Source organism: Filicampus tigris, chromosome 9 (assembly GCF_054856515.1).
Source record: "Filicampus tigris isolate MCC_2025a chromosome 9, RoL_Ftig_1.0, whole genome shotgun sequence".
NCBI classification, from domain to species: Eukaryota; Metazoa; Chordata; class Actinopteri; order Syngnathiformes; family Syngnathidae; genus Filicampus; species Filicampus tigris.
Genome location: NC_141225.1, coordinates 6,177,401 through 6,203,404, shown reverse-complemented (window position 1 = coordinate 6,203,404; position 26,004 = coordinate 6,177,401). Strand labels below are relative to the sequence as shown.

Here is a 26,004-nt window from a genome sequence, read left to right as displayed (position 1 = left end):
CAACCCTTGTGGGGATAAGCGGTATGGATAATGAATGAATGAATGAATGAATGAATGAATGTTATGCTTACAGTATGCCACCAAATGTGGCTGGAGCATGACTTCAAATTGTTTTACTATTGAAAGGGGTAAACAAAAACAAAAAAACAGACGGAAAAACAAGTTGCACTCCCCATTTAGAGGGTAACTTTTAGATAAAAGGAAGTCTTGTGAGATCTACTATAGTCCGGCGAAATATGTGGTTTTCCACCAAGATGTGCTGAAGTCTACTGAGATATGTGGAGGTCAGTCAGGAGGACATTGCTTCAATCCTCTCCAAGTTCTGCAAGACTTTGAAAGTGTTTTTCTCTCTGGAATGTCATCCAGATTGTATGGTTTAAGAGACATTCAAATTAAGAGGTTCCACTGTATTCTTCATTGACAAAATTCAACAGGTGGTTACAACATACTGTTGTATTTTTATGTGGGTGGTATGTATGGACATGTGAAACCTTTAGATCATGGGGCATTATTAAGGCTTAAGAACTGTCCGGCCATTTTTTATTGCCTTTCCATATTTACCACACCATGACCATTAGATCCTCTTTGGTTACGTTCCCTAAATACTGTTTTGCACGGTATCCATCATATAACCTTTTAAAAGGAGCAACCAGACCATCTAAACTTCAATTTTGTTATTGGTCATCGAGAGACCCTGTTGCAGACATTAGGGCTTTTATTTTAGCCATGGAGTACCTTTGGATATGGGGGTGACCATTCAAGCATTCTGGATGAGCTTGACCCCAGACAATATGAATCCCCAGTCATGCTCAACACAGTTGCACCCATGAGTTGTCATCTTTTTATAACGCTGCATGACCTGCCTGACAGAAAGCAGATGCTGTGAGATTTTTCATGGACACTTTTGAGTGTGACTAAATGGCTCATGTTAATGTTTGTCAGCCTTTAAAGTCCTAAGTAGAAAGATCGCATTACAAGGACACTGCAATTCTGCCAGTATGAACACTCGGGATCAATGCTTTGTGGAAAGTTACAGTAGAGGCGGACGAATGCCGTTGGCATCAGAGGAATATGACGCTCAAATGCATGAATGACATACTGCCAAATATCATCAATCTGTCCAAATTGTAAAACTCCTGTCATCAGAGGTTTCATTTTGTCATCGTTAGGAGTGTATATTGTTCATCGAATGCGGCCAATAGCAGATTAAGTCATGATTATGTTTCCAGTCCAAAGTGAGGCTATTGCTTTTATTAGAGTGTGCAAAAGAAACCACCGCCCTTCACTACTGCTGTAAAATGGCTTTTTACCAACTACATGTCAACCAAGTAGGGATTTCAGCCTTTTATGAGCCAACAAAAAGGGGCACCATCACCCTTGACGTTAGATAAAGACAAGAAAACAGACTGGCTGACGGACGGTTCAACAAAGACAACCAAGCGTTGAAAGTAAGTCATGATGAATTCTTATTCTCAGTGAATTATATTTAGAAAATATCTCAAAATTAATGCTATTGAATATTAAACTAAAGAACAGGAAAGCATTGGGCTAAAGTATATTTTGAAGAATGAACGTGGGATTTTTTAAAATATCACTTCCTTTTTTTAAACCCGGGTTTTGCTAACTACTAGAATTAAACAGCGACCGGTTAATGCACAGTTATGTTAATAGTCTAAGTAAACAAAACATTTTTACTGCAACTATGACATATTTTCTTGGACACATTGGAGATCCTCCAATAATAGTATATAGATATTTGTGATGACAACTGGGTTTTTTTAGTGAGTAGTTCCCAGTGATTAACAAATAACTGAGCAGGAGATGATCATCTTCCTGTGTGACTTTTTGAAGCCTTCATTTCAAATTCCTGCTCGATTGTAAATGTTCACGTATGACAACCTTTATCAAATCTTTGAGTTCAAATCACTTAAAAATATCAAGGAGACCTAAATAGGCTTAAAGATGAGTTAGAATGCCGAGTTAATTTAAATAAGACTGTTCAATAATTAATTCCTGATTGTATACATTTTCCATTAACTACAGCCTGTTATGGTGAATTAAATAAAAATGAAAAATGCCAGTGGGCCACTGTAACGATAAGACCCCCCCCCCCCCCCCCCCCCCCCACACACACACACACTAAAAACACTTTGGACTTTGATTACTCACAATTGGCATCCAACACTGACATCAAAACAAGTTTGAAATAAAGTAGCGTTGAAGCTCTTAACTGTGCAATGTGCATACAATACAACAAGAGTTGTTCTAACTTAGTGATATCAGTACAAAGACAATTGGGTAAAACTAACAAAGTAAAACTACCGTAATCAGTCTGTAAGGATGCCAAACCAACAGCAACAAGAGGATGCTTGCAGAGCAATACTAGTGGTCTTAGTGGCAGTGCTGACATCTCGAGTGACAGCGGTATGAGCTCCCAACATCTACAGTATGTAGATACACAGTCATTCAGGTGATGGTAATCGGTAAAATTAGAGTCGAGGCGACTGTACTCTTCCTGTTTGTTTTAGATCGTTATCCTCTTTCAACTGCCTTAGAACTGAAAAAGCATTTTGGATTAAAAGTGAGACACCTTTAACAAACAAGAGTCCAGCTACCTGTGTTCAAACTTTGCGGAGATGAACAACAAGTTTCTTTTGAGGGATTTTTTCCCGTGAAAACTTTGGGATGTTGGAAGTTTCAATATTAGTCATTTCCCCGTTACAGTGATACAGCCTCAGGTCTTGGATCATTTATCTTACTTTATGTAAAATATTCTAGTGAATCTCCTGTTTCTGTTGCTGGTGTTCAACAACTATGTATTCCAAAGGAAGTGAGTGTAAAATGGTGTCATAAAATAAATGGGCAGGGGCATAACTGTTTATTGAAGACAGTCAGCTTCCAGCCTGTTCGCTTCACTCCACTGGAGCAGCCACTTGACTCCAAGGGATCTTGGTGGTCCGCTCAGCGAGGGTTTCATATTCCACATTTACGGTGTCCTGGCGCGTTCAGGCATCCCCCGCTTTCACAAGCTGATATCATAGCTTGCCACATGTGGTACACAAAGATGGCAAAAGCTTCAAAAGTCTTGGCCTCACAAACCTTTGTGGCCCATGACCCCGTTTTTAGCACCCCCATGGCTACAGAATGTTCATGTTTAGTCATGTGACAGGCATGCGAGTGTAAATATTTGTGTACAGTTAACAGTAAGTTTTCTAAAATTAGGATGGGTTTTTTGTGGCTTGTTGACAGTGTTTCGGGGTTCCTTCCTGATGTTTTTTCACTCCCTTATGTATTTTCAGTTTTATTATTAGGGGTTCTGTAAATAAAATAATTGTTACAAAAACATTATTCCTACACATTTGATAATGTGTTCCTTTTTTCACAGATACACTGAGGCAATGAGTTTAAAAACCAAGGAGCCACTAAAAGGTAAGATTTGGTGCCTATATTTTAGAGTGCACTAGATTGTTTTAATGGAAATTCCCAATGATGTAAAAGCATAAAAGCACTAAAACATGCAAAGTTGAACACAATCCAATCAAACATGCTGATTGTTCTTATTTCAACATGTTTTTTTCTATTCAGTTGCCATCAAAAGCCCTTCATTAACTGCACAAATCATGTCTTAAAACACTGACTGCCACAGTTCACCTGTTTTCTAGTTTTGTTCATATGACGTTCGCAAGGCGAAAACATACATTTTGCCAAAATATGCCTTACGGTACATTATTCTAAGAGGCTGACGATATGAAGTTTCACTGAATTTAGGCTGTTGGCCCTACTTTTGTTACTGTTATCATTAGTAATTCATCCAATGTCTTTATGATCAATTATATTTGATGGGACCACATTAAAAATCGCACCATAATTCTTTGAAAAGCACCTAAACTTCTGCTACGTCTCCTTATTCTTCAATTCTATTCAATACTGTCTGTCCTATCCTAAAGGAAGAAAATTAGGTTGTATTTCACTGACAAGTCAACCTGCAAACAGAAAAAGTGACTCCAGATACCCGCATTAGTGGAATCACATTGGATATCAGCCTGATACAGCCAACCAATTCTCATGGCTTTTCGAGCTCACTGGAAGTCCAAATCAAAAGAATGCCGTTTGGTATGCAGAACTAAACGAGCGCCCGCCGTCCTTGCAGACTTCGGATTAGTGTGAATCAGCGCTCGAGGAACACGCTTACCGCAAGTCATGCCTGCATTCGAATGATATAAGTGCACAGCAGCAGCTAGCACCCCCTGGAGAGATGACGCATTGGGTTTGATGAATATTCAACGCGTATGCCCTCTGACGGGAGGCGAGCCGCTGCCGAAAAATGTGATGACGAACGTGTAATCTCGCAGAAACTCTCAATGGTAATGGTAAAATAATAAGACAACCTTGGGATGTGCGTGTTAATGTGTGACTTCAGAGAAAGCAGGAGGCTCTGGTTTCTCTTTGAAGTTCACTTTGGAGCTGCGTCTTCACATTGTCAAAGCAATTTCACTCGTTTTGCACTGCTGAATGGAGGAAACCTTTTCTCCTGTCACTCTGCATTGTCGACAAAGACACCCGATGATTATGTCATTATTAGTATTAACACATACCTTCTCTGGGTGATAACTGAATGTGGCGACGTCGTAAAAGTACAACAGAAAATAAGTCTGTGTCATTTGGGAACATACATTTGGTCCAGTTTGCTTAACACAAGTTAAACATGTGCAAGTTTGTTGACTTAAAGTAAAAGTCAACCAAAAACTTTTTTTGTCAAGAATATGTTTTATGCAAGCCCACTAGTTGAAACAAGGCATTCTAATAAATACCGGCATTGCCTTTGTGGAATAAGAGTTAATGCACCCGTTTTTAGCCATCTCCGGGGGAGGCCATTTTGTCACTTACGTCGACTGAAAATGACATCACAACTGCTCAGGGCTCAGGTAGCGACCAATCACGGCTGACCTGTTTTGTGAAGCTGAGCCGTGATTGGTCATTAGGTCATTTGGATTTTGCTGATTAACTCATTCCACAAACGCAATACTAATCAGAATAGTGCGTTTCAACTAGTGGGCCTGCCAGGAACGATTAATTCACCCATTTTCCTCCATTTCACGGGGCAGCCATTTTCTTATTCAACCGCCCTATGCTGTCGACTGAATTAGACACACAAGTGCCTTCAGCACGCATTACAAACGTCACCTAACCAAACCAGAAAACAGGTAAGCCATGACGTTCGCAACGCGAGGCAGAGGACACTTGGATGTCAATTTCAATCGACAGCAGAGGACAGTAGAATGGCTGACCCTGAGATGGGTGAAAACAGGTGGATTAATCTGTTTAGTAATTCTTATTCTACCAGTGCAATACTAATTAGAATATCAACTCATGTATACTGTATATTAAAATATAATATATCTATCTATTTCTATATCCTAATTCTATCTAAAAAAATTTCTGGACGGTTAAAGGTTTTGTGGTGAGAGTTGAATTTGCTTGACATAATTTCTTATGGGAAAATAGTTTATACATTTTTAAACACTGCCTAAGGTACAATAAGATCTACAATGTCAATTAAATTAAATTTTAAAGTCCTTATTCCTCCATTCAGATGGTTGACAGTATTACAGATCTATATTAGTATTATCTATGTATTATAGAACTGATTTATCAATTAAACATCATTTTACCCTGACTAATTCATTGGCAAAGTTCAGGTGCCAGGTGTCAAGCCTTCCCCCATACAGCAACAGATGGTGTTTATTTCAACACCTGCTGTATGAAGCTTCTGTTGAGTCATCTTCATATAGTCAAATGACTCAAATCTGTCTCACATTGCCATTTAACTTAAATGGCTCTCAGTCATTTTGTGCCAACTACAACATGTAAGCTTCTGTCACTTTTTCAGTAGTATCTAAAAATACTATCAAATGCACTGGCTCATAAATGTTATGAAATTTTCAAGTATAATTTAATCATACAAACGCACCAGGTTACTTACACAGCTCATTGATTTGGCCTTACTGACTCATATACCCATAGTGCTCATTTGTTGGCTTTTGGACAAAGGGTCTGTAATGCTGCCCAACTGAAAAGAAAAGGCGCCATCTTGTGTAACTACAATATAACTGCAATCAGAAATGGCTGGATGTTGAAAATGTACCATTGACAATGTTTGAAGTGGACATATTTGTATTTGGTTTAACAGATTCTGATTGATGATTGCATTGCTTAATAGACTCCAATTCATTGGTTTGATTGAACTACTATAACAATTAATAACTTGCAAGGTCGCCGTAAACCAAGGACCCTATACTTTGTTTTTGGTTTTTCATACGCTTACTGTATATTAATGCATCACGCCATCATCTACCTATTAAACTGCAGACTAATCTTCTTTGTCTGTTAGTGGCAATCACAAGGAGCTCCAGGGTTCAGGGCGTCATGATTACTCAGGTCGTCCAGTACGTTCCGGTAGGAAAATCAACACCTGACTTTGCCCGGAAGCCGATAGCCATGACAGTCAATGAAGGTATAGAAACAAGCGAAAATGGCAAACATGACATTATAATCATTTTGAGAGGTACAGTACGTCATTATAATTTATTTTTTTTCCGCAAGGGAGAAGAGCTTTTTTCAAAGCAATCGTCAGTGGCGAGCCGACACCGAGTGTCACATGGGGACGAAACAAGGGCGATGTCAATGACGCTGAGAAGTACAAGATTAGATATGACGAAAAAACCAAACAACACATCCTTGAGGTGAGATATGAAAGCATAGACCTTGCAACCCACACAAAATATGGCTTTGTATTTAATTACAGACAATCATGCGCAGTACATAGTACAGTCCCCCCCAAAAGTATTGGAACTATACACGGAAGATATTTGGATTTCATAATATGAGACAAAAGTTCAGAATTCCAGCTTTTATTTCATGGTATTTACATTTAGATGCGTTAAACAACTCAGGAGGTGTTCTGTCCTAAGTTCTATAACATATCTTGGTGTAAATACCATAAAATAAAAGCTGCAATTCTCAACGTTTGTCTCCTATACCTCTTTTGGTGTGAAACCCAAATGTCTTCGGTACACAACAAAAACAAAGGAATTAAGCTTGCCGTTCCAATACTTTTGGAGGGGACTGTCTCTTAATCCATACTGTTGATGCACTCTGCATGCAGATACCAAAAGCAAAAGCAGACCTTGCCGACACGTACAAATGCTTTGCCACCAATGAATATGGAACAGCTGTTTGCTCCACCACCCTCAATGTTATTAAAGGTGAGACGCAAACTTACTCTTCAGTATTGACTCTTCAGCAATTGTCAAAAGAGCTTTGCGTATTCAAGTTAGGACACACAGATCAATACACAGATTTAGGATTTACATTACCACTGAGATGCTAAAGGTAGCTTTGGTTTGGTACTTTGCATTTTTTACTTGTCAGTGGTTCTCTTTCAGGAACGGAGCAAGCGCCACAGGATTTCAGAGCGATGCTCAAGAAAACGTAGGTTTGAGACAAAGATTCATTGTAAGCAGTTGGCCGTAACCAACAGTGCGCCAATTCTTTTTGTCCAGCGTTGTTGTCACCAAGAAAAAACAACTGCCACCAAAGAAAGAGGGAGAACTTGATCCTAAACTCTGGGAAGTGCTCCTCAGTGCACCAAAGAAGGACTATCAAAGAATATGCTTGGACTTTGGGGTTACAGACTTCCGCTGGTTGTTGAAAAGATTGAATCAGATGAAAAAGGAAAGAGAAGATGAACAGGCAAAGGTACTTCATTCTAACAATAATTGTCGATATCTATTGTCAGCCAATTCACAACGTGATCTTTCATCTCAAGGTTGTTGAAAATCTCGGAAATGTGAAACAAATTGAAGTGAAACCTAACGGAAAGGCAGAATTCAGCTTTGAAATGGCCTTACTGGATCCTAACAGCACTATTTATCTGTACAAGGTGAGTTATGAATGTAGCCAAATTCACAATAAATAGTAGTTACTCATTTGTACATCACCTCTTTGCTTGACAAGGACGGTTCCATAGTCCAATATGGCAGCAATGGAAACTCGAAGCATAGCCTGCAGAAACGTGGAAACAAGTATTGTTTCAGCATCAAAGATCCCCAGCCAGAGGACGCTGGTTTGTATCAGGTTGATGTTGGAGAGACAACTGTTCTTACTACTGACTTCCAAGGTATGGAATTCCCATTGTAGCGATTTATCGGTAAAGAAAAGCTACCACTGCAACCTTGTTATGCATCTCCTCTGCCTATGTGCTTCCTCTGTCTTTAGTGCCTGCAGTGGAGTTTGCAAAAAAGATTAATAATGTGAAGGCCTTGGAAAACAAAGATGCCTCTTTTCAGTGTGTCTTGTCAACACCCCTCAACAGAATAACGTGGTCAACGCCAGATTTGTCACTTGAACATAGTGACAAATACAATATAAGCGTCTCTGAAGACAAACTGATACATACGTTAACAATTAAAAACTGCGATGAGGCTGATAATGGAGCATATTACGCTATTGCCGGCACTACGTCATGCAGTGCATCTCTTATGGTGGAAGGTGGGACATTTGCTTTACACAAATTAGGGATGTCCTGATCACGTTTGTTTGGACCCAAAGCTGTCGCGTCACTTGGTTTTCAGTATCGGCCGATACTGAGTCCGATCTAATACCTTGGCAATGCAATAAGAATTACGACACACACACAAGCATGACTGTGAGACACCGCTCAACTACAAACACTATTGTTTCATCAAATGCAAACAGAGGGGCAAAATGTTGCTTGTCACAAAATTATCCGGACTCTTTAGACTTCTATATGAAGGTAAGTCATTTAAAGGCTTCACATTTGCTCATCTGCCGCTCTTAAAACTCTTGTACAATGTCGGCTGCCTGCTGACACGCCTGATGCCAGCAACACCAAAACTGGACAGTATCTAAACAAAGTATTTAGTTTGTGCTTGTTTTTTTTTTAATAATAGTTGTAAATTGTAAGATCATTGTGATCTCGAAATATTAAAATAAAATTATATCGGCTAGAGATATGGTTTTTCAACGGATACGCACTTAGCTTCAAGGCAATCAGACATTTTACCGTGACAAGCAGAACTGCCCCTTGTGTTTATAAGACATAGAAGGGCTCATAGTAATGTTACAAGTGGTTGTCAGTTTTAGTAGACTGACATTTATTAACATTTCCTCAAAGTCTGTTTAATAGCTTGAATTTCTCCTGTGCCGTGGTACTCAAGTAGCAAGTGCTGTGCTCAGTGTGATGTGCTGCTCTAGAGAGGGAGAGAGAGAGAGAGAGAGACAAACACACAGGCAGCTTTAAGATGATTGGCTGTTACCCACACTGCACAAGAAACCAATCAGATGGTGCTGTGGGCGGACCAATCTGCTTTGGAGGTAGGGCCAGTTGATCAGCACAGAGAGCCAGAGAGAGAACCATGCCGCAGCAAGCCGCAATGAACCAGCTTTTAATTTATCGGCCTTAAAATGAATAAAAAAGGCTGATGCTGATAATCGCCAAAATGCCAAATATCTCTCTATCTCTCTAATATCGGCGCTGTCGGATGAAAACCTCAGAAGTCCAAAAATGGTATGGTATGGTATGGTAAAAACTGCAATTCATATTTTCAATCACCATAAAACCAGTGGCAGAGACTCAACCACCTGTAAAATCTTGTGGCAGAAGCCTGCACACTATAAGTGTGCAGTGGAGGCTTGCATAGTTCAGTTGACTCCACCCGAATCCCGGCTCAATTGATTGGTGCCGGTTGTAACAGAAAAGCACCAAAGCCCAGGCCAGGCCAAGCAGAGGGGTCCAGGCCATTCTGGAGCCTGTAATGGAAAGCGCCTCTGCTGTACTGTTACTGTGCAGGGGCCTGGGAAGGGACATAATAAAGTAACACTACAGTCTACAGCAGAACATATATTCGTTTGATTGTTGTTATTTGCATCTACAAGCACATATTCCACAGCATGCTCTGTTAAAAAAAATAATAATAAAATAAAAAGCCAATCTTTTTCAGCCAATACTGATCATCTGAAAATTAGATTAGCGGTCTTGATTTCCAAACCTGTGATCAGATCGGGACAACTCTAATAGAAATATTGTTGATTTCTAATGAAAATTTTGCATTACTACTTTATGATGACACTCAATCCCAACGTCAATCCCAACATCTTTGTTTTGATTTTAATGTAGCCGATCCAAAGGCCCATAAAGGTATTCAGCACAAGAAACCTGAGCATCAGCATGACCTGACTAAATTGGCTTTGGGGCAGAAACTACAAGTGGAGACAGAAGACGCACAGGAAAAAGATGAGTCTAGTGGGAAGATCGGCGCTGGAGTGGATGATGATTCTAGTGGAAAGACTGATATAACCAAGGCTGACAGGTCTGATTACGGCTGTGGCGGGAAAACTGATGGGGGCCATGATGAGGGAAAAGGCGAGAACCATAACAACCTCCTGGGAGGCAGAAAAGATGAAAGCCAGATGGTTGATGCAGGAACAAGACGATTACGAACAGGCCGAGCAGTCTCAGATGCAGCAAAAGGTATAGACTTTTTTCTTTTTTTTTTTACAATCTAATGCTTAGGTCTGATGGTTCATAGAGGACATATACATTCTCTTTCCATGATTCTGATTTTGCCTCTCCTGGTTCTTACTTTCACAGATCAAGGTGTTCAGTTTGTCAGTGGGTTGTCAGATACCACAACTATTACTGGTGGACGGGCAGAACTTTATTGTAAATTAAGCACTGAGAAATCTGAGGGAAGGTGGTACAAAAATGGAAAACTGGTGAGTAACATGTTCCAGAAACATCGTGGTAAATGATTAAATACCTTTTACTGCTGCTTGTAAATATTGAGAGTAATTCCTTTTTCATCTGACCAGCTCACCAATGAAGATGGTGTCAGCATTATTAAAGAAGGAGCCTATCACAAATTGATAATTGACTGCTGTAAAAAAGGGGATTTGGGTGTGTATCGCTTTGAGTCAGATGGACGTAAATCAGAAGCCACATTGAATATTCAAGGTTAGAATTAAAAGTACACTACACAGCTAAATCATTTTTTGGGGTGGAAGGGTCTTGGTTTCGGATGTCTAAAAGCAACATCTTTCCTCCTCACCTTAAAGATCCACCAAAAATTGATGCAAGTGCGCTTGTAAAATTCACAAAGCCAGTGATTGTAAAAGCAGGCGAGACTGCGGAATGGAAGCTTACATTCTCGGATGGAGAACCGACGAACATTCGGTGGAACAAGGACAATGATGAGCTTTTGCCTGCCCTCAATGTGAGGATTGAAAAATCAGCCACTGAGAGCAAACTACGCCTTACAAAATGCCAAAGGAAAGACAGTGGCGAGGTCAAAATAAAAATAAAGAACAAATTTGGTACAACAGAAGCAATTTCCAAACTTATAGTTATGGGTGAGTCAAAGAGATCTATGGTATGGTAATGTGAGGTGGTGGTAGCACAATAATGATCCCATCTACAGACAAACCCACACCACCACAAGGACCCGTGGACATTATGGAGAGTGCTGTGACATCCGTTGGGTTCAAATGGAAGCCACCAAAGGATAACGGTGGATGTCCAGTCACAAACTACATCATAGAACGGCAGCAGGTTGGACGTAACAAATGGTCCAATCTCGGCGAGGTCAGTGGCAGCACTACCGTTTACAAAGACACTAATGTGGAACCTGGAAGGAGATACTGCTATCGGATCAGAGCCAGAAACTCAGAGGGTATTAGTGACTATCTGCAGACAGAAGACATACCAGCCGGAGTGTTACGTAAGTCTTTAATATGGGCCTTGGCCACTATTATCACCAGTTAAAACTCCAGAAAGCTTTTGTTACAGGTTATCCGGGAGCCCTTTCAGCACCTAAAGTGGTCCGTGTCTGTAAAGAGTGCATTAGTCTGACATGGTGTGCTCCGTGCAACACTGGGGGCACCAAAATAGTGGGCTATAATTTGGAAAAGAGGAAGAAAGGCACTAATTACTGGAGCCTTGTAAACCAAGGAGGACCAATAAATGGTATGTAACTCATTTAATGGGCTAAAATGTGCCAATAATAAAAAAAAACTTTTCCCTAGACTCCAAGTATGAGGTGAAAGACGTCTTTGAGGGGGCAGCGTATGAATTCAGGGTGTCAGCAATCAACCTATCGGGTCCAGGGGATCCAAGCACTCCGTGCGACACCATAATTGCAAGAGATCCCATGAGTATGCCTGTGCCATATTACTCTCATGGCTTTTAAAGCTAGAATTAGTGGTGGGCGATATGGCAAAAATATCATATCACGATTTAAAAAAAATAAAATCACAATCATGAGTTTATCATGATTCTTTTTTTACATGTTTTTTTTGGACTAAATTGCACATTTTTGACCATTTTCCTCATGTTAAACTTACAAAACATTTAAAATGTATATAAAACCCTAAAAGAAAAAAAAATACATTTTAAGCCAGCTGAGCTTTCTGAACAGGTTTTAATTTGAATAGTGCGATTTTTTAATCAAAATTTGCAGTGAACGTAAGCATAAAAGGTAACATAACATAAACATAAAAACACAGCTCGTAATGCGGGTCTAGTACTTTGAAGAGTCTTTTAAACCCCTCGTTTTCCACTTCCACAATACGTCACTGCCTCAGTTACTTCTTTACACTGGTTGCTTGTTTTTTAATATGGAGCGCCCTTGTTATAAGACTGTGTTACAGTGAGTTGTGTTAGCTTGGAGCTAGCGACTGCCTCTGGCTACCATGTGTCTGATCTCCGTTTGCTTTGTCTGGCGGCATAGTTTTTTGGGTGCTGTCTCCACAAGTGATTAAACAGGTTCGTCGTGTTGCCATCTGACATCCGAACCGAGTCTCTGCAAACTTTGCAAATAATTGGTTTGCGCCTTGCCCTCCGAGGAAAAGCCAAACCAAATAAACACTGTGGATGTGGAGTAGGGCTGCTCGATTATGAAAAAAAATATGAATCAGGATTATTTTAGTAATAATTGAGATCACGATTATTCAAATGATTATTTATTTGTTGATACAAAACAAGAACAACTTTAAACATGTACAATTACAAAATTCTTTGAAATGCTATAATAATTTAAGTTTATTTTGGACCCAACAACATTAATAAATGAATTATTAAAAAAAAAATTAAAGTGCAAATGTAGAAATTAAAGTATGGTTTCCTTGTATAAACAAACGAGTTAACTTGCTATGCACTTATAAATTGCCAAAGTAGTAAACTGCTTGGAGTAAAATGCCAATACTGACAGAATAACAGACATGGTATTCATCTATACATTTACACCTTGGTCTGGAGCCTTTTTTGTTTTGTTTTTAAAGTAATATTTACGCATCATAAACAAAGTTAAAGTAATTTGCTTCTGATAAATTATAAATTTAATATGCTGATTGGATCAAACTAATTTAAATGTTGACTGTTACATACTAGTACGTAATCTACTTCTAAATTACAGTAGGCCATATATAAATTGTATTACAATATAATGACGGCAAACCCAAAATTTAACCAAATAAGCGATTTCGACTTGCCTTGATTGTTTACAAGTCGTTCCTGTGGCGGGTCTTGTGCCATTTTTAGGTCTGTTGCTCTGTTAAAACGTTGAGTAGGAGCGTGTTCAGTGTGACTTGCGGGGTGCAGGCTGGCTGGCTAGGAGAGGGCGGCGCGGCGGAATAACTCGTGTGCGCATGCCTCAAAACAACTCAAAATTAGTATTAATAATAATTTTTTTACGATTATGCCAATTTTGTACTCGTGGAGTGTAATACTCAAAATCGTAATTGAATTGCCATTAATTGCACAGCCCTAATGTGGAGTTTCTTTGCGGGACCAACTCTGCTTCATGGTGACTTTCCACTATGGCTTCCCGCTATCCAAACAAACAGGGAGGCGGGAGTGTCACGTACGGTGCACTGTGCATGCTGTGATTGGTTGGTCGGGTATGCGTCAGCGGCTTTGAGCCGCCATAGAGCTAAAGTGTATAGAATGTGCCCCTGTGGACGATCAAACTTTCAGCTTTATGAGATCGTCAACACGTTAAAGTCCTTAACAATCTAATATCGTCATATCGCCCACCCCTAGCTAGAATCCTACGTTTTAACATAGCATGTTGTTTAAAGTCTCCTTAACTTATTTTATTGTCATTGAAGAACCCCCAGGCAAAGTCACGGACCTCAGAGTAACATCCAGTGACTACATAACCTTGTCACTCGCTTGGACTAAGCCAAAGGACGTGAAAGGGTCACAAGATGAAGCCCAAGGGTATTACGTGGAGATCAGACCAATAGAAAGCCCAGAATGGACCCGGTGCAACGGCAACCCAATTACTACCACCACCTACACTGTGCATGGCTTAAAGGCCATGGCTGCCTATTGGGTGAGAGTAGTTGCTACCAATTATGGAGGCGATGGAGAACCTCAAGGCTTTGACAATCACATCATTGCCATGCCCCCTCCTGGTAAGAATAGGTTTGATGGATGACAGTGGGTTTCTATTTTTTCGGGAATCCCGAGGGAATTCCTATGGGATGGTATTCAATTTTACTTTTTATCATGGAATTGGGACGGTACAGTATGAAAAGTTCACGAGAGCAGACGGGAGAGGGATTATACTTTTTTATTTGTTGAATTGATTTCATTACATTAAACAAAAAGTAGACGTTTACATGGAAATGCAAAATTTGCATGAAGAGATGCAGAGGGAAGATACTTAGTGACAATTTTAAAGTCACATTTAAATAAGCCATTCAGAAATACTTCCATTTTGATATTTGCACTTTTACACTCACCATTACTGGGAAGGGATTCAATTAATACCATGAAAATTTCGGGCCATATTGCTAAACCCTCATTCTCCATATGAAGCAATTAAATCTCTAGTAAAAATATGGAGAAAATACATACATACATACATATAATCTTATGTACACATAATATGTGCATTAGTAAAAAATATTAAACATTTTGGGTTAACCCATTAAAGCCTGAAGCCCCTCGTGAGACATCTCTCAAAAACCTACGGTCGTCTTTGGAGTCACCCTTGAAAACCTGACATTTTCGCCACCTACAAAATAATTAATATCTCAGCCCCTGTAACATATAGAAACATATTTCCAAAAGAATTTGAGAGCTTAGATGTGTGGCTTTCACGCAGGCACGAGTTTATAAATCTTTACTGTTTCAATCGAAGATGCAAGTGAAGCACTATTTTTAATTTTAAAAAAAAACGAGTGGTAATTACCATGCTGTATTACCATGCTGTATTCTCTTACAAAGACATTGAAATCATCATTGTCTACGATCAAATACCTTAACCATGCATTTCATTGGCTAAGAGACTGAGAATTGGATTAAAAAAAAATAAAATGACGTATACATTCTCCCGGCTTTAAAGGGAGAAACACACAACAGCGCACCCGGTTATAGTGGTCGAAACGCAGTTATGCGCTCCGGTCCTTAATGGGTTAAACAAATGTATTTTTACATACACTATTATAAATACAGTAATTTCATATGTATACATGTATGACGGCAAGCAGTAGGTTTGCTTTATGTAGTTTTCTGTCACGTTTGTAAATGTTACTGTAGATAGAAGAACATCGTGAATTGAATCAAAGACGCAATATATGTCAGAACAATCACAATCCAATCTTTTCCTAAAGTCTTTCAGCTCTGATCTACAGCATCATTAAGTCAGGAGGTTGACAAACTGCAGCACCTTGGGTAACATTTTGACAGCATGACACTCACGTAGTAAAGCCAAAATTCATTTTGTTCCAGCTGTGTGTTATGTTCACACACTGATACACGCTGCTCGTGTGGTTTTATATTGAAATTTCTGGATTCAAAACAAGTGGTACTTCTGCTCTGTGGTTGAACCAATTCCAGCACAGTGTGACAGAAATGAGGTTCAAAGGATCACACAATTTTAAAAAAGTGGCGTAACTGCTCCATTTAAAGTGGAAGTCAACCCAAAAGTATTTTTTTCCAGAATATGTTCTGTGCAGGCCCACTAGTTGAGACAAGGTATTCGAATTAATATTGCGTTTGTGGAATATGAGTTAAGCAACAAAATCCACCCGCTTTTAGCCATCTCAGGGGGCAGCCATTTTGTTACTTCTGTCGACTGAAAATGACATCACAGTGTTTCAGGGCTCAGAACAGGTGAGCTATGATTGGTCGTTACCTGAGTGACAAAATGGCCGCACCCGGAGATAGCTGAAAACGGGTGGATTAACTCTTATTCCACAAACGCAATATTTATCAAAATGCCTTGTTACAACTAGTGGGCCTGCATAGGACATATTCTTGAAAAAAATCTGTTTGGGTTGACTTCCACTTTATGACTACAAAATACTGACATTAACCCATCTATAAAACACTAAGTCTTTCATAAAAATCTTATTTTAGGAGGTGAATAACAAGTCTATCATTTGACCATAGTTTTATTTTTACTTCTGAAGTACAGCCAAAGTTCAAACATCGCAACATAAAGAGCTTCGTGGTCGTGAGATCAGGAAACACCGTTCGCCTCAATATCCCTTTTGAGGTACTGTAAAATAACCCAGAGTCATGGTGGGTTTGTAAGTTTCTGTGAATTTTAAGAAGAATGTTTGTCTAACAGGCATCACCCTTTCCAGAAGTCTCCTGGTTGAAAGACGGTAGTTTAGTCCCCAAGCATGTAACAGTCACCAACTCTGATAAAGCTTCTCAAATGTTGATCCCTACATCTGAGCGCTCCGACTCTGGAGTCTACACTGTTATTGTCAAGAATCTCGTCGGCCAAGAGAGCTTCAATGTGGAAATTAGGGTAACAGGTAAATGTCAGCATTACTGACAAAGAAATAAACTGTTTTAAACAGAAATCAGTATTGCTTAACTACTTACTGAAATTCTAGATGACCCCAAGCCTCCAGGTCCTGTGGAGCTGACTCAGAACGTTCCAGGGACAGTCACTTTGTCCTGGGCGCCCTCTCCAGACGAGACAAAGGACGACAGGCTGCACTATGTCATATCCAAGCGGGACTCCTTCAAGCACACTTGGATGACGCTGGCAGAAAACGTCTTTAACAACAAGTTTACTGTTGTGGACATTGTGCCTGGGCGGCAATATCACTTCAGGGTGTTTTCTAAAAACGACATGGGCCTTTCGGCGCCATCCTTGTCACCTGCGTTTGAAACCAAAAAGGAAAGAGGTAACCGCAGCCGCATATGAAATACATTCCATCCATCCATTCTCCTACCACTTATCCTCATTTGGGTCGCGCCTACAAATATAATCAACATAGTTTACTTTTATACATTTATACATTTCTTTCACATATCACTGTTTTCTTGTTTTTGTGTCTTACCCCAGCAAATAACATTTGAATGTAAGACATTCCTCAAAACATGAATAACAAGGATTTTAGGTTTCACGTGGTGCCCCAAACAGAATGGAATCTCTTGGTCAAACAATCTGTTTTGTCGGTTGAACACCAATTTGTTTGAATTTTGAAACAATTTTTTCACTTGTAAGTGTACGCTGTTACAACAGCCCCGACATGTGACCATTGAAAGACGCAATGAACTAGTCCGAAGAATACAGTTATCACAGCTCAATAAGTCATGATCAGGTGTAATGGTTAGCCAAAACTCACAGGTTTAGTAATTTCTTTGGTTTTAAAGTCACAATTCGATTCATATTTGGTACAGTAAGGTAAGCCATGACGCCGACTAACTTGAGGCTGAGATACAAGGCATTTGTTCATGGTGTAGACTTGTTGCTAGAGCGTTAGACAATTACATTTCCTGTTTCCTCCTGTCCAGAAAACTCTGAATATGAATATATGAACCATTGCACCCTATTACTAAGGTGCCGTCTTATGACAAGGCTATCAGACAAGGCTATACCAATTTGCAGAGTGAAGTATGTGGGCGATTTGATCACCCAATTTTGATAATACTTTAGAAACATGATCTCCCCCAAGTCTCCAAATTCTAAATTGTACAACTTCAAGAGGGCCTTTAACTTTCAGAGATTTCACTGGAGTTTCAAAGTCATCAGTATTTCAGCTTTCTTTGCCATTTTATCTTTGCACTACAGAAAGGTTCAAGGTGGATGTACCACCAAGAAAAACAGTGGACTTAGCCTCAGCACCGTCATTCATCACACCATTGAGGCGGCATTTGCCTCCGGAAGGCTATGAGTGTCACATGAGCTGCGCGGTCAAGGGTGACCCGGCACCGCGCGTGGCTTGGTACCACGATGACGTGGACCTGAGCGTCAACAGCAACTACTACATCACCAACGTATATGGTGTCTGCTCCCTGCTTATTCTGAGAGTGGGCGCTAACGACAGCGGCGTGTACAAAGTTGCTGTCAAGAACCAACTGGGGTCTGCCGAGTGTTCCATGATGTTGAACGTCAGAGGTAAATATCATGTTCACCCGCTATACAGTATTGCAGTTCACCTACTGCAACCGCACTATAGCACAGTTTGTTTGCGTAACGTGTGTACTAGTCTGAATCAGAAATCTCCACTATACGCTGTGCTTTGTAGTGATTCTTTTTTTTTTTTTTTTTAAACTTGTGAACATTAGGTGGGACGTGATTGATTGTTACCCGAGCCTTCAACACTTGTGATGTCATTTTCAGGCGACAGCAAGTGGCATAATGCATTTTTAAAGGGAAGTCGACTCCAAAATTTTCTTTGCAAGAATATATTCTATGCACTAGTTGAAACATGGCATTCTGAGTAATATTGTGTTTGTGGAATATGAGTTAAGCAGTAAAATCCACCCGTTTTTATCCATGTCAGGGGGTGTCCATTTTGCCACTTGGTGTAAATTCAAAGTCACATTACAGTTGCTCAGGGCTCAGATAATGACCAAATCATGGCTCAGCTTCATAAAACAGGTGAGCCGTGATTGGCCTATTTGGCTAAGTAGAAATAAAGTAGGCTACAAATGTTTGTTGAGAAAATTATACTTTTTAAAAAAAATAATTATTACCTTAGGCAGACAATTTTTTTTACAGCGTGAGAGTGACTCACGTCAACTGAGTTATAGTGTGTTCAAGTTCCACTGAAAGTGGGAATTTAGAGCTTTCAAGACCACAATGAAGGAGTTGCGTGCTTCCCTGCGCTTCCCAGCCTTACCAAAGTACAGTAAAACATGCTGTGTTAACGTGAGTGAAAAAAAATATATATGTTGGATTTATAAGATTCATCTGCCTTGTTGCGTTGGAGGTCTGTCTTCAGGAAAAGGAAATACTGACTTAAAAGTGCAAATTCTGACATTCTTGTTGAACAAAATGTATCACTAGTTGAAATAGGACATAACCGCCCGACATGCACATGTCCTCTGTTTCACCGGAGACCTGTGCTTGCTTTACGAGTTGAGGGGGCGAGAGGGAGGGGGGCGGATCGAAGTCGTTTTTGGAAGTGGGGGGGACGAATTGGAATATAGGCTTAGCTTCTATTTTGGGTTCATTTACAGTATATCCGATTGCAGATTAATGAACCGGTAATGAACCTCATCACACGTCACTGCCATCTAGGGGTATTGACAGCACACGGCACTAAATTCCACATTATTTCAAACATGTTTGTTTACATTGTTTTTAATGAATGTGTTTTAATAAGTTAAAATGTCTAAAGTCTGTCGCAGGGGTAAAACTATAAAACCCAAAAATGCATGGGATCCCTCTATATTCGTAGATATTGGGTGGTTGTAATTGTGGTTTAATTAAATGTGGTTTTATTAAAACGTTTTTCTTTCTGTGTTCGTTTACAGAGAGAAGGCCATGAACGACAGACACTACAGCAGAACAACAGTAATAATGTTGTTGTGACGTCGTCATTCGCAGCTATGACAAAGACACAGTATTCTCTAGCTGTGATAAACCATTAAAGTGTGATGTTAGAACGTTTTATTAAGCAGTTTTTGCTCATTAGCAATACAGTGAGTCTTTGGTATGACGGAATTCGGTTCCTACAGCAACAGTGTTTAAATGTATACATCAGAGCTGGGCATTTTACTAAAAATTTGCGGTAGGTTTATCACCTTCCACCTACAGCCATGAACACAACATTTGCTTTTAACATTGACAAATATATCAGCTTGCATTTTTATGAATTTTATACGTTTTATACATTTTAACAAATAGAATAGCCAACAAATCAAAAGATTCACACAATAGTTTTTAATAGTGCATTTCCCAATCATTTGAATTAATGAATTACTCATATTTTTTTATATAATGTATTATATAATGGTAATCATAATCACAATTAATTAAAAATGAATTACGTATTTTAATAGTATTGCACTGATATAACAAACAACTACTGTACTAACCTTAACCAAATTAGCACACGTGGTGCACTCTTGCGCCTACAATACTTGCTCAGATCAAAATAGTCTGTGAAAAGCAATAAAGTACAAAAACATACAAAACACAATATAGAGCTCCGGACGCTGGCATCATGCATCCCACAATGCCAAATACAAACAAGACGTTTTGGCAGGGTACAAAACTTGCCACTAATTTAAGGAAACACCACACTTTGACAATGGTAGACAGGAAGCAAAAGATAGGTCGAGCATTCTACAGGATGCCAAAAGAAGATCCAATTAAATCGCCCGTAGGCGTTGGAGTGACGGCTCGTCTGGCCCGCGGGATTAGCTATCGCTCTCCAGCGCCGGGGTTGCGCAAGTGAGCGCCCCATCCGGAGCGCCCATTCTATAGCGAGGCCGAGACGCCCGGTATCCACGGGAATTCCGTCCGGCCGCCACCACAGCAGACAGTCCGCCCACCCAGACCTGCAGCTCCGAAGCAGTCTAGTTGATCCTGCTAGTATGCCTGTCTAAAATCTTAAAGGTCTGGAATTCTAAATCCACACGGCCCATACCCCAAACTTTGTAACCTTTCAAGACAATTTCGCAAGGACCAGTTACATCTGCCATCTTTGAAAAAGCACACCTGGCGCATCTGTAATATTCCAACCTGTCCACTCATGTCATTTTTATCAAAAGGAGATGTGATATGTGTTCACTAGGACAGGATATTGACTGATGTGTCACAAGCTACGGTCCTATTAGCTTGTCTGAATGAACAAATACGATCAGTCACGTGACGTCCGGAACTATGTAACGAGAACTTCCTCTACAATTGGCTGAACATTGTCATAGTACATCGTACGGGTGTGTGGTTGTTCCGCGGATGCCATGATGACATTATTGACTGACGAGTATTCAAATGACAGAATAATTTTGAATGTAATGCCTTCCGATAGGCCTCCTAGAGTGGACTTCGTGTACTGCAGCAGCAAGTGGCCGTCTCTACCACTACGCCGTGGCACAGAATTGCCTGCGGCTTGGTCAATTCATGGCAGGAATGTAAAGTGAATGACAGAAAAATCTACATCTTTTTTATAAATTCTGATAGGCCCCGACTTCAAGCCGAGGTAAGCCCGTTGGTAAGGGCGGCCCTGCTCAGTGGCTTGGAAGCCTCACTAAATGCGTTTCCTTTTAGCATCTTCCAGGACCTTTTTGGAGCTAACGTCATGTGCGTCACGACACGCCTTTGCGTACCTACCTGCACACACTGCCATCCATCCACTACCTCATCTGCTCAAGCACAATTAACGAGTCAACTGTGAAAGATGAAAAAAAAAGAACAACAACAACAGCCATTTCCAACTACGCATTTAGTCAGTGGTGCGCGTTCTTAAGGGAAGCAGGTTTGGGCACCTGTAACTGACATGTACAATGGGAGCGCCGAAACAACAGCCCCCTTTTTTAATAATGACCAAACTTTTTTTCAAGTGGTACTTCTTGTTTGTGTGAGAAATTAAATGTTTGTGTGACAAAAGTAAAGCGTGTGAGCGTGACAATGGACAGAAATGTCAGAGACCAGATCCACTGGGATGCCGTGGATGCGAAACACATTCTTCACGAGCAAATTGGCTGTCTCAAGTTACGAAGGCAAACTGGGCAGAGGGATAAAATGGGCCATCTTGGAGAACCGGTCCACCACACTGCGGATGACGGTGTTGACTTGAGACGACGGAAGACCAGGGAGAAAGTCCAGAGAAACATGAGACCAAGGACGGGACGGAATGGGCAGGGGATGAAGGATCCCCGCCGGTGATTGATGGGAAGACTTGTTCCTGGCACAGACAGGGCAGGCAGCAACAAATTCACGTATGTCTGCGGTGAGACCAGGCCACCACAACCTCTGTGAGATAATGAACTGTGTGCGACTGATCCCAGGATGACATGCCACTCTTGACTCATGCCCCCACTGCAACACCTCCGACCGCAATTCCCTCGGCACAAACAATTTCCCTTTGGGACACTCCACAGGCACCTATACTGTCCTTAATGTGTCAGCCACCCTCGTCTCCACTTCCCGTCGCAGAGCCCCCACCACTCGAGCCCCAGGAACGACTGTTTCCGGGGCGGGCTCCTCACTCGCAGGTCTGTAAACACGGGACAGGGCATCAGGTTTTACGTTCCGAGAGCCTGGGCGGTAAGTGATTACAAAGTCAAATCGGGTCAAGAACAAGGCCCACCGAGCATTGAGCCTACAGGCTGTTCTTACGCAAGCCAGGTTCTTATGGTCGGTGAAGATTTGGAATGGCTTAGCCGCCCCCTCCAGCCAGTGCCTCCACTCCCGAAGCGCAAGGAAGATGGCCAGGAGTTTGCGGTTACCGATGTCATAATTACTGTCTGCGGGGGTGAGGCGACGTGAAAAAAAAGCACAGGGATGAAGCCTCTGGTCTGGAGACAGGACGGCCCCCACGCCTGAATCCGAGGAATCCACCTCTACAACAAAAGGAGATTTGGGATTAGGATGCGTGAGAACCGGGCGCAGTCGTAAACATATGCTTGAAGTGAGCAAACGCCCTCGCAGCATCTGGCATCCACTCAAAAGGCCTTTTGACAGATGTAAGGTTAGTTAGCGGTTCTGTTTTATTGCTAAAATGGCAAATGAACCTCCTATAGAAGTTGGCAAAGCCCAAGAATCTTTGTAACTCCCTCCTAGACGTTAGAGTGGGCCAATCAACCACAGCCTGGACCTTGGCTTGATCGGCATGCAATCGACCCTTTTCCACTATGAAACCCAAAAATTGTACTGACATAGCATGAAATTCACACTTCTCTCCCTTGACGAACAATTTGTTCTCAAGTAATCGCTGAACTACTATCTTAACGTGTTGGCGGTGCTCCTCTATATTCCGGGAGAAAATCAAAATGTCGTCGAGATACACGAAGCAGAATTGATTAATCATGTCGTGCAAAACATCGTTGATGAGGTTTTGAAATACTGCAGGCGCGTTAGTCAAACCAAACGGCATGACGAGATATTCAAAATATCCAATCTGTGTATTGAATGCCGTTTTCCACTTGTCACCCTCCCTAATACGGACCAGGTGGTATGCGGTACGCAAATCTAGTTTAGTGAAGATTGTCGTAGAATGTAATGGGGTGAACGCCGAATCCAACAGGGGTAGAGGATACTTATTTTTGATCTTAGTTTCATTAAGACCCCAATAATCCACACACGGACGCAGTGTCGAAAAATACTGCAGATTGCCGCGTCGTCGAACCCATTCTCGGCAGCAAGAATTCGAAAATAAATAGTACTGTACTCTGCCACTGGCAGTTTATCTTGAGAAAAATCCAAGAGTTGACTGCCAGCTTCCTTGCCTCTAATAGGATGATCAAAAACCTTTTTCATCTCAGAAAGGAATGTTGCCAAGGATGTGTGTACTGACCGACGTCAGTTGCTGATTGCCACAGCCCACGTAGCTGCTTTGTCAGCAAAGCAAGCTCATGATAAAGGCCACTTTAGCAGAGTCATTAACATACGTAAGAGGTTGTTGATCAAATACGAGTGAACACCGGTGCAGGAAATGAGCACAGCTACCTGGTTGACCGGAATAGGAACAGCCGGTTCGCGCCAACCCGGGGACTCGGTAGCTGCGGAATCAGAATTAACATCACTGAGACGAGTATTCGAATCCTGCTCGAGACATGACCCAAGGGCATCCACTCTAGAAGACAGTGAGGATAGGGCTTCCATAATCTCTTTTAGAGTGCTGTTGTGCTGACCCACTAGCGCCCCCTGGCTGGTCAAAACCTGGTGGAACCTCTCTGCCTCTGCGTGATCCATCTGGCCGGAGTATTCTGTTATGGTTGGCCTTACATTCCAGGAATGGATCACTATGCAGACAAGAGGGTTTGAGAGCAGTGACAAAGGCTTTATTCCAGCACAGGAAAATAACAGTAAAGAAAAGCTACAATCACGGAACGTTAACGCGAAGGAAAAAACAAATGAGGCCAGTTCGCTAACAAAAGTCGAGCAGAGCTATCTACAAAAAAACAGAAACACAAAATCAGAGTAGGACTTAACTACACAAACCTTAAGTTCTATTGGACGACGACCTGGGTTGCAATCGAGTCAATGCGGGAATGGCAAGCAGCAAAACAGCACACAAAACAATACTCCGGCACCTTGCTTTGTTCGGAGCCAAGCCTAAATACTACAACTGATGATTGGAGACAGGTGGTCGGGCTGATTGCAGGTGCTGAGGCGGAGAGACCCCTCCCACACTCATCTATTGTAGACTGTGAGAACAGATTAAGAGGCCATAACGCAGGATATGACAGCAGTTACATACCATTGGACGGCGTGTTGTCGGTCGAAAAACTGGGGACATTCCTCATCCAAATAAATGTGCACGTCTACTCATTCCCACTTCAGTCTCTGTAAATATCCTGACTGGTGTTTAATTGTTTAATGCCTTGCCCTTCCTAACCGTGATCAGCAAAGAAGCAGTGTTTTGATTTTTTTCTTCAAGCAAAGAAGCAGTGTGCGCTCGTCCCAGCATGAATCTATGTAGCTCTGCTCACTTCCACATTTCCTCATTGTCATATAAATCAGCCACGGAGAGGTTAATCCTTTTGATATGTTGAAGTGGTCATTAGTAAGGATGTCCACATAAATTCTGGTGCCAATTGATCACCGTTTTTGGACGTTATAAGCAATGAAAGTACAATGATTTCAAATGGAGAGCTTGTAAACGGTTCCTCCAGTGACTCCGACCGAACAAGGATAGAACGGTAGGAGCCGTGGCCATTCTCCTCATTAACAAGAGGCGTTATTCAGGGAGTCACTTATTTCCTAATTTCTCCGAAATGTATTGATAAAATAGAAAATGACAACTCTTTTCATTTCCTGATCCAAAAATATATAAAATGAACTTCTTAGTGAAAACATGGCCATCCTGGCCCCACCGTCCCTTTAAGGCGTTATTATGACTCTGACTTGAGGTCTAGGCAATCTGTCGCTCGATTCTCAAAGCTGCAATTGGACTATTTGTTGCATGCAGTTCTACCTGGATGCCGCCAATCATTTTGCATCTGGGCGTGTCCTGCATAATCCTTATATGGTATTGTTATAACTACCAGCCATGATAATTGCACCCCTAATAAATGGAATCAACAATTTTCTGACATTCCTCAGATATATACTGATAAAAAGTATATCTATATTGATATATAATCAGGTCAACAATGTACCCACATTTTAATTATTGCCATAGATTATAATACTACTATTATATCTGAAACGGTGAGCACCTTTGTATAGTAGTAAGTCTTCATGGTCTTATAGTCATAAGACTGTGGTTGAATCATGTACAGCCGGCAACGGCTAAATACGTTTTTAGAACAGAACCTAATGGTACCGTGGCAATAGACACATCCTGGGTTATTATGCAAAACCTCAGTGATTAAAAACAATAGCAATGCTCTATTGCATTTCTGTTGACGACAGTGCAGTAATGCATGCTGAAGAAGCCCTTGTGAACACCATTTCAGACCTGCCAGACGCACACTGCACAGACACAGGCCCGCCCACTCCACTATCCCACCACAGAAGCCCCCTCTGCTGCTCTTCAGTTTTAATATTTCACCAT

At 41.0% G+C, this 26,004-nt stretch overlaps 2 protein-coding genes across 4 annotated transcripts; one reads left to right on the top strand and one right to left on the bottom strand.

The window, feature by feature from the left end:
* Positions 1–3,398: 3,398 nt before the first annotated feature.
* LOC147141749 (immunoglobulin-like and fibronectin type III domain-containing protein 1) lies at positions 3,399–19,824 on the top strand. Its single transcript, XM_086040308.1, has 22 exons — positions 3,399–3,429; positions 6,392–6,514; positions 6,604–6,743; positions 7,166–7,265; positions 7,446–7,491; positions 7,563–7,758; positions 7,829–7,942; positions 8,017–8,179; positions 8,278–8,550; positions 10,199–10,552; positions 10,673–10,797; positions 10,894–11,035; positions 11,137–11,430; positions 11,499–11,798; positions 11,867–12,043; positions 12,103–12,231; positions 14,185–14,493; positions 16,498–16,583; positions 16,659–16,851; positions 16,933–17,229; positions 18,120–18,446; positions 19,811–19,824. The coding sequence occupies exons 1-22, from the start codon at positions 3,399–3,401 to the stop codon at positions 19,822–19,824; spliced, it is 3,933 nt and encodes a 1,310-aa protein (XP_085896434.1).
* Positions 19,825–22,044: 2,220 nt separating this feature from the next.
* On the bottom strand, positions 22,045–24,540 carry LOC147141748 (uncharacterized). 3 transcript variants are annotated; one of them, XR_015088155.1, is made up of 5 exons: positions 24,447–24,540; positions 24,137–24,247; positions 23,952–24,004; positions 22,594–22,846; positions 22,045–22,500 (listed from the first exon to the last, which is right to left on the bottom strand). XR_015088155.1 is itself a non-coding variant. In XM_086040987.1 (5 exons), exons 2-5 carry the CDS (start codon positions 24,195–24,197, stop codon positions 22,389–22,391), a joined length of 450 nt encoding a protein of 149 aa, XP_085897113.1. In that variant the 5' UTR covers positions 24,198–24,247; positions 24,447–24,540; the 3' UTR covers positions 22,045–22,388. The 3 variants fall into 3 exon arrangements, 2 of the variants coding, with proteins under 2 accessions (XP_085897113.1, XP_085897114.1); XM_086040987.1 differs by having other exon boundaries at positions 22,623–22,846; XM_086040988.1 differs by having other exon boundaries at positions 22,733–22,846.
* Positions 24,541–26,004: the final 1,464 nt, after the last annotated feature.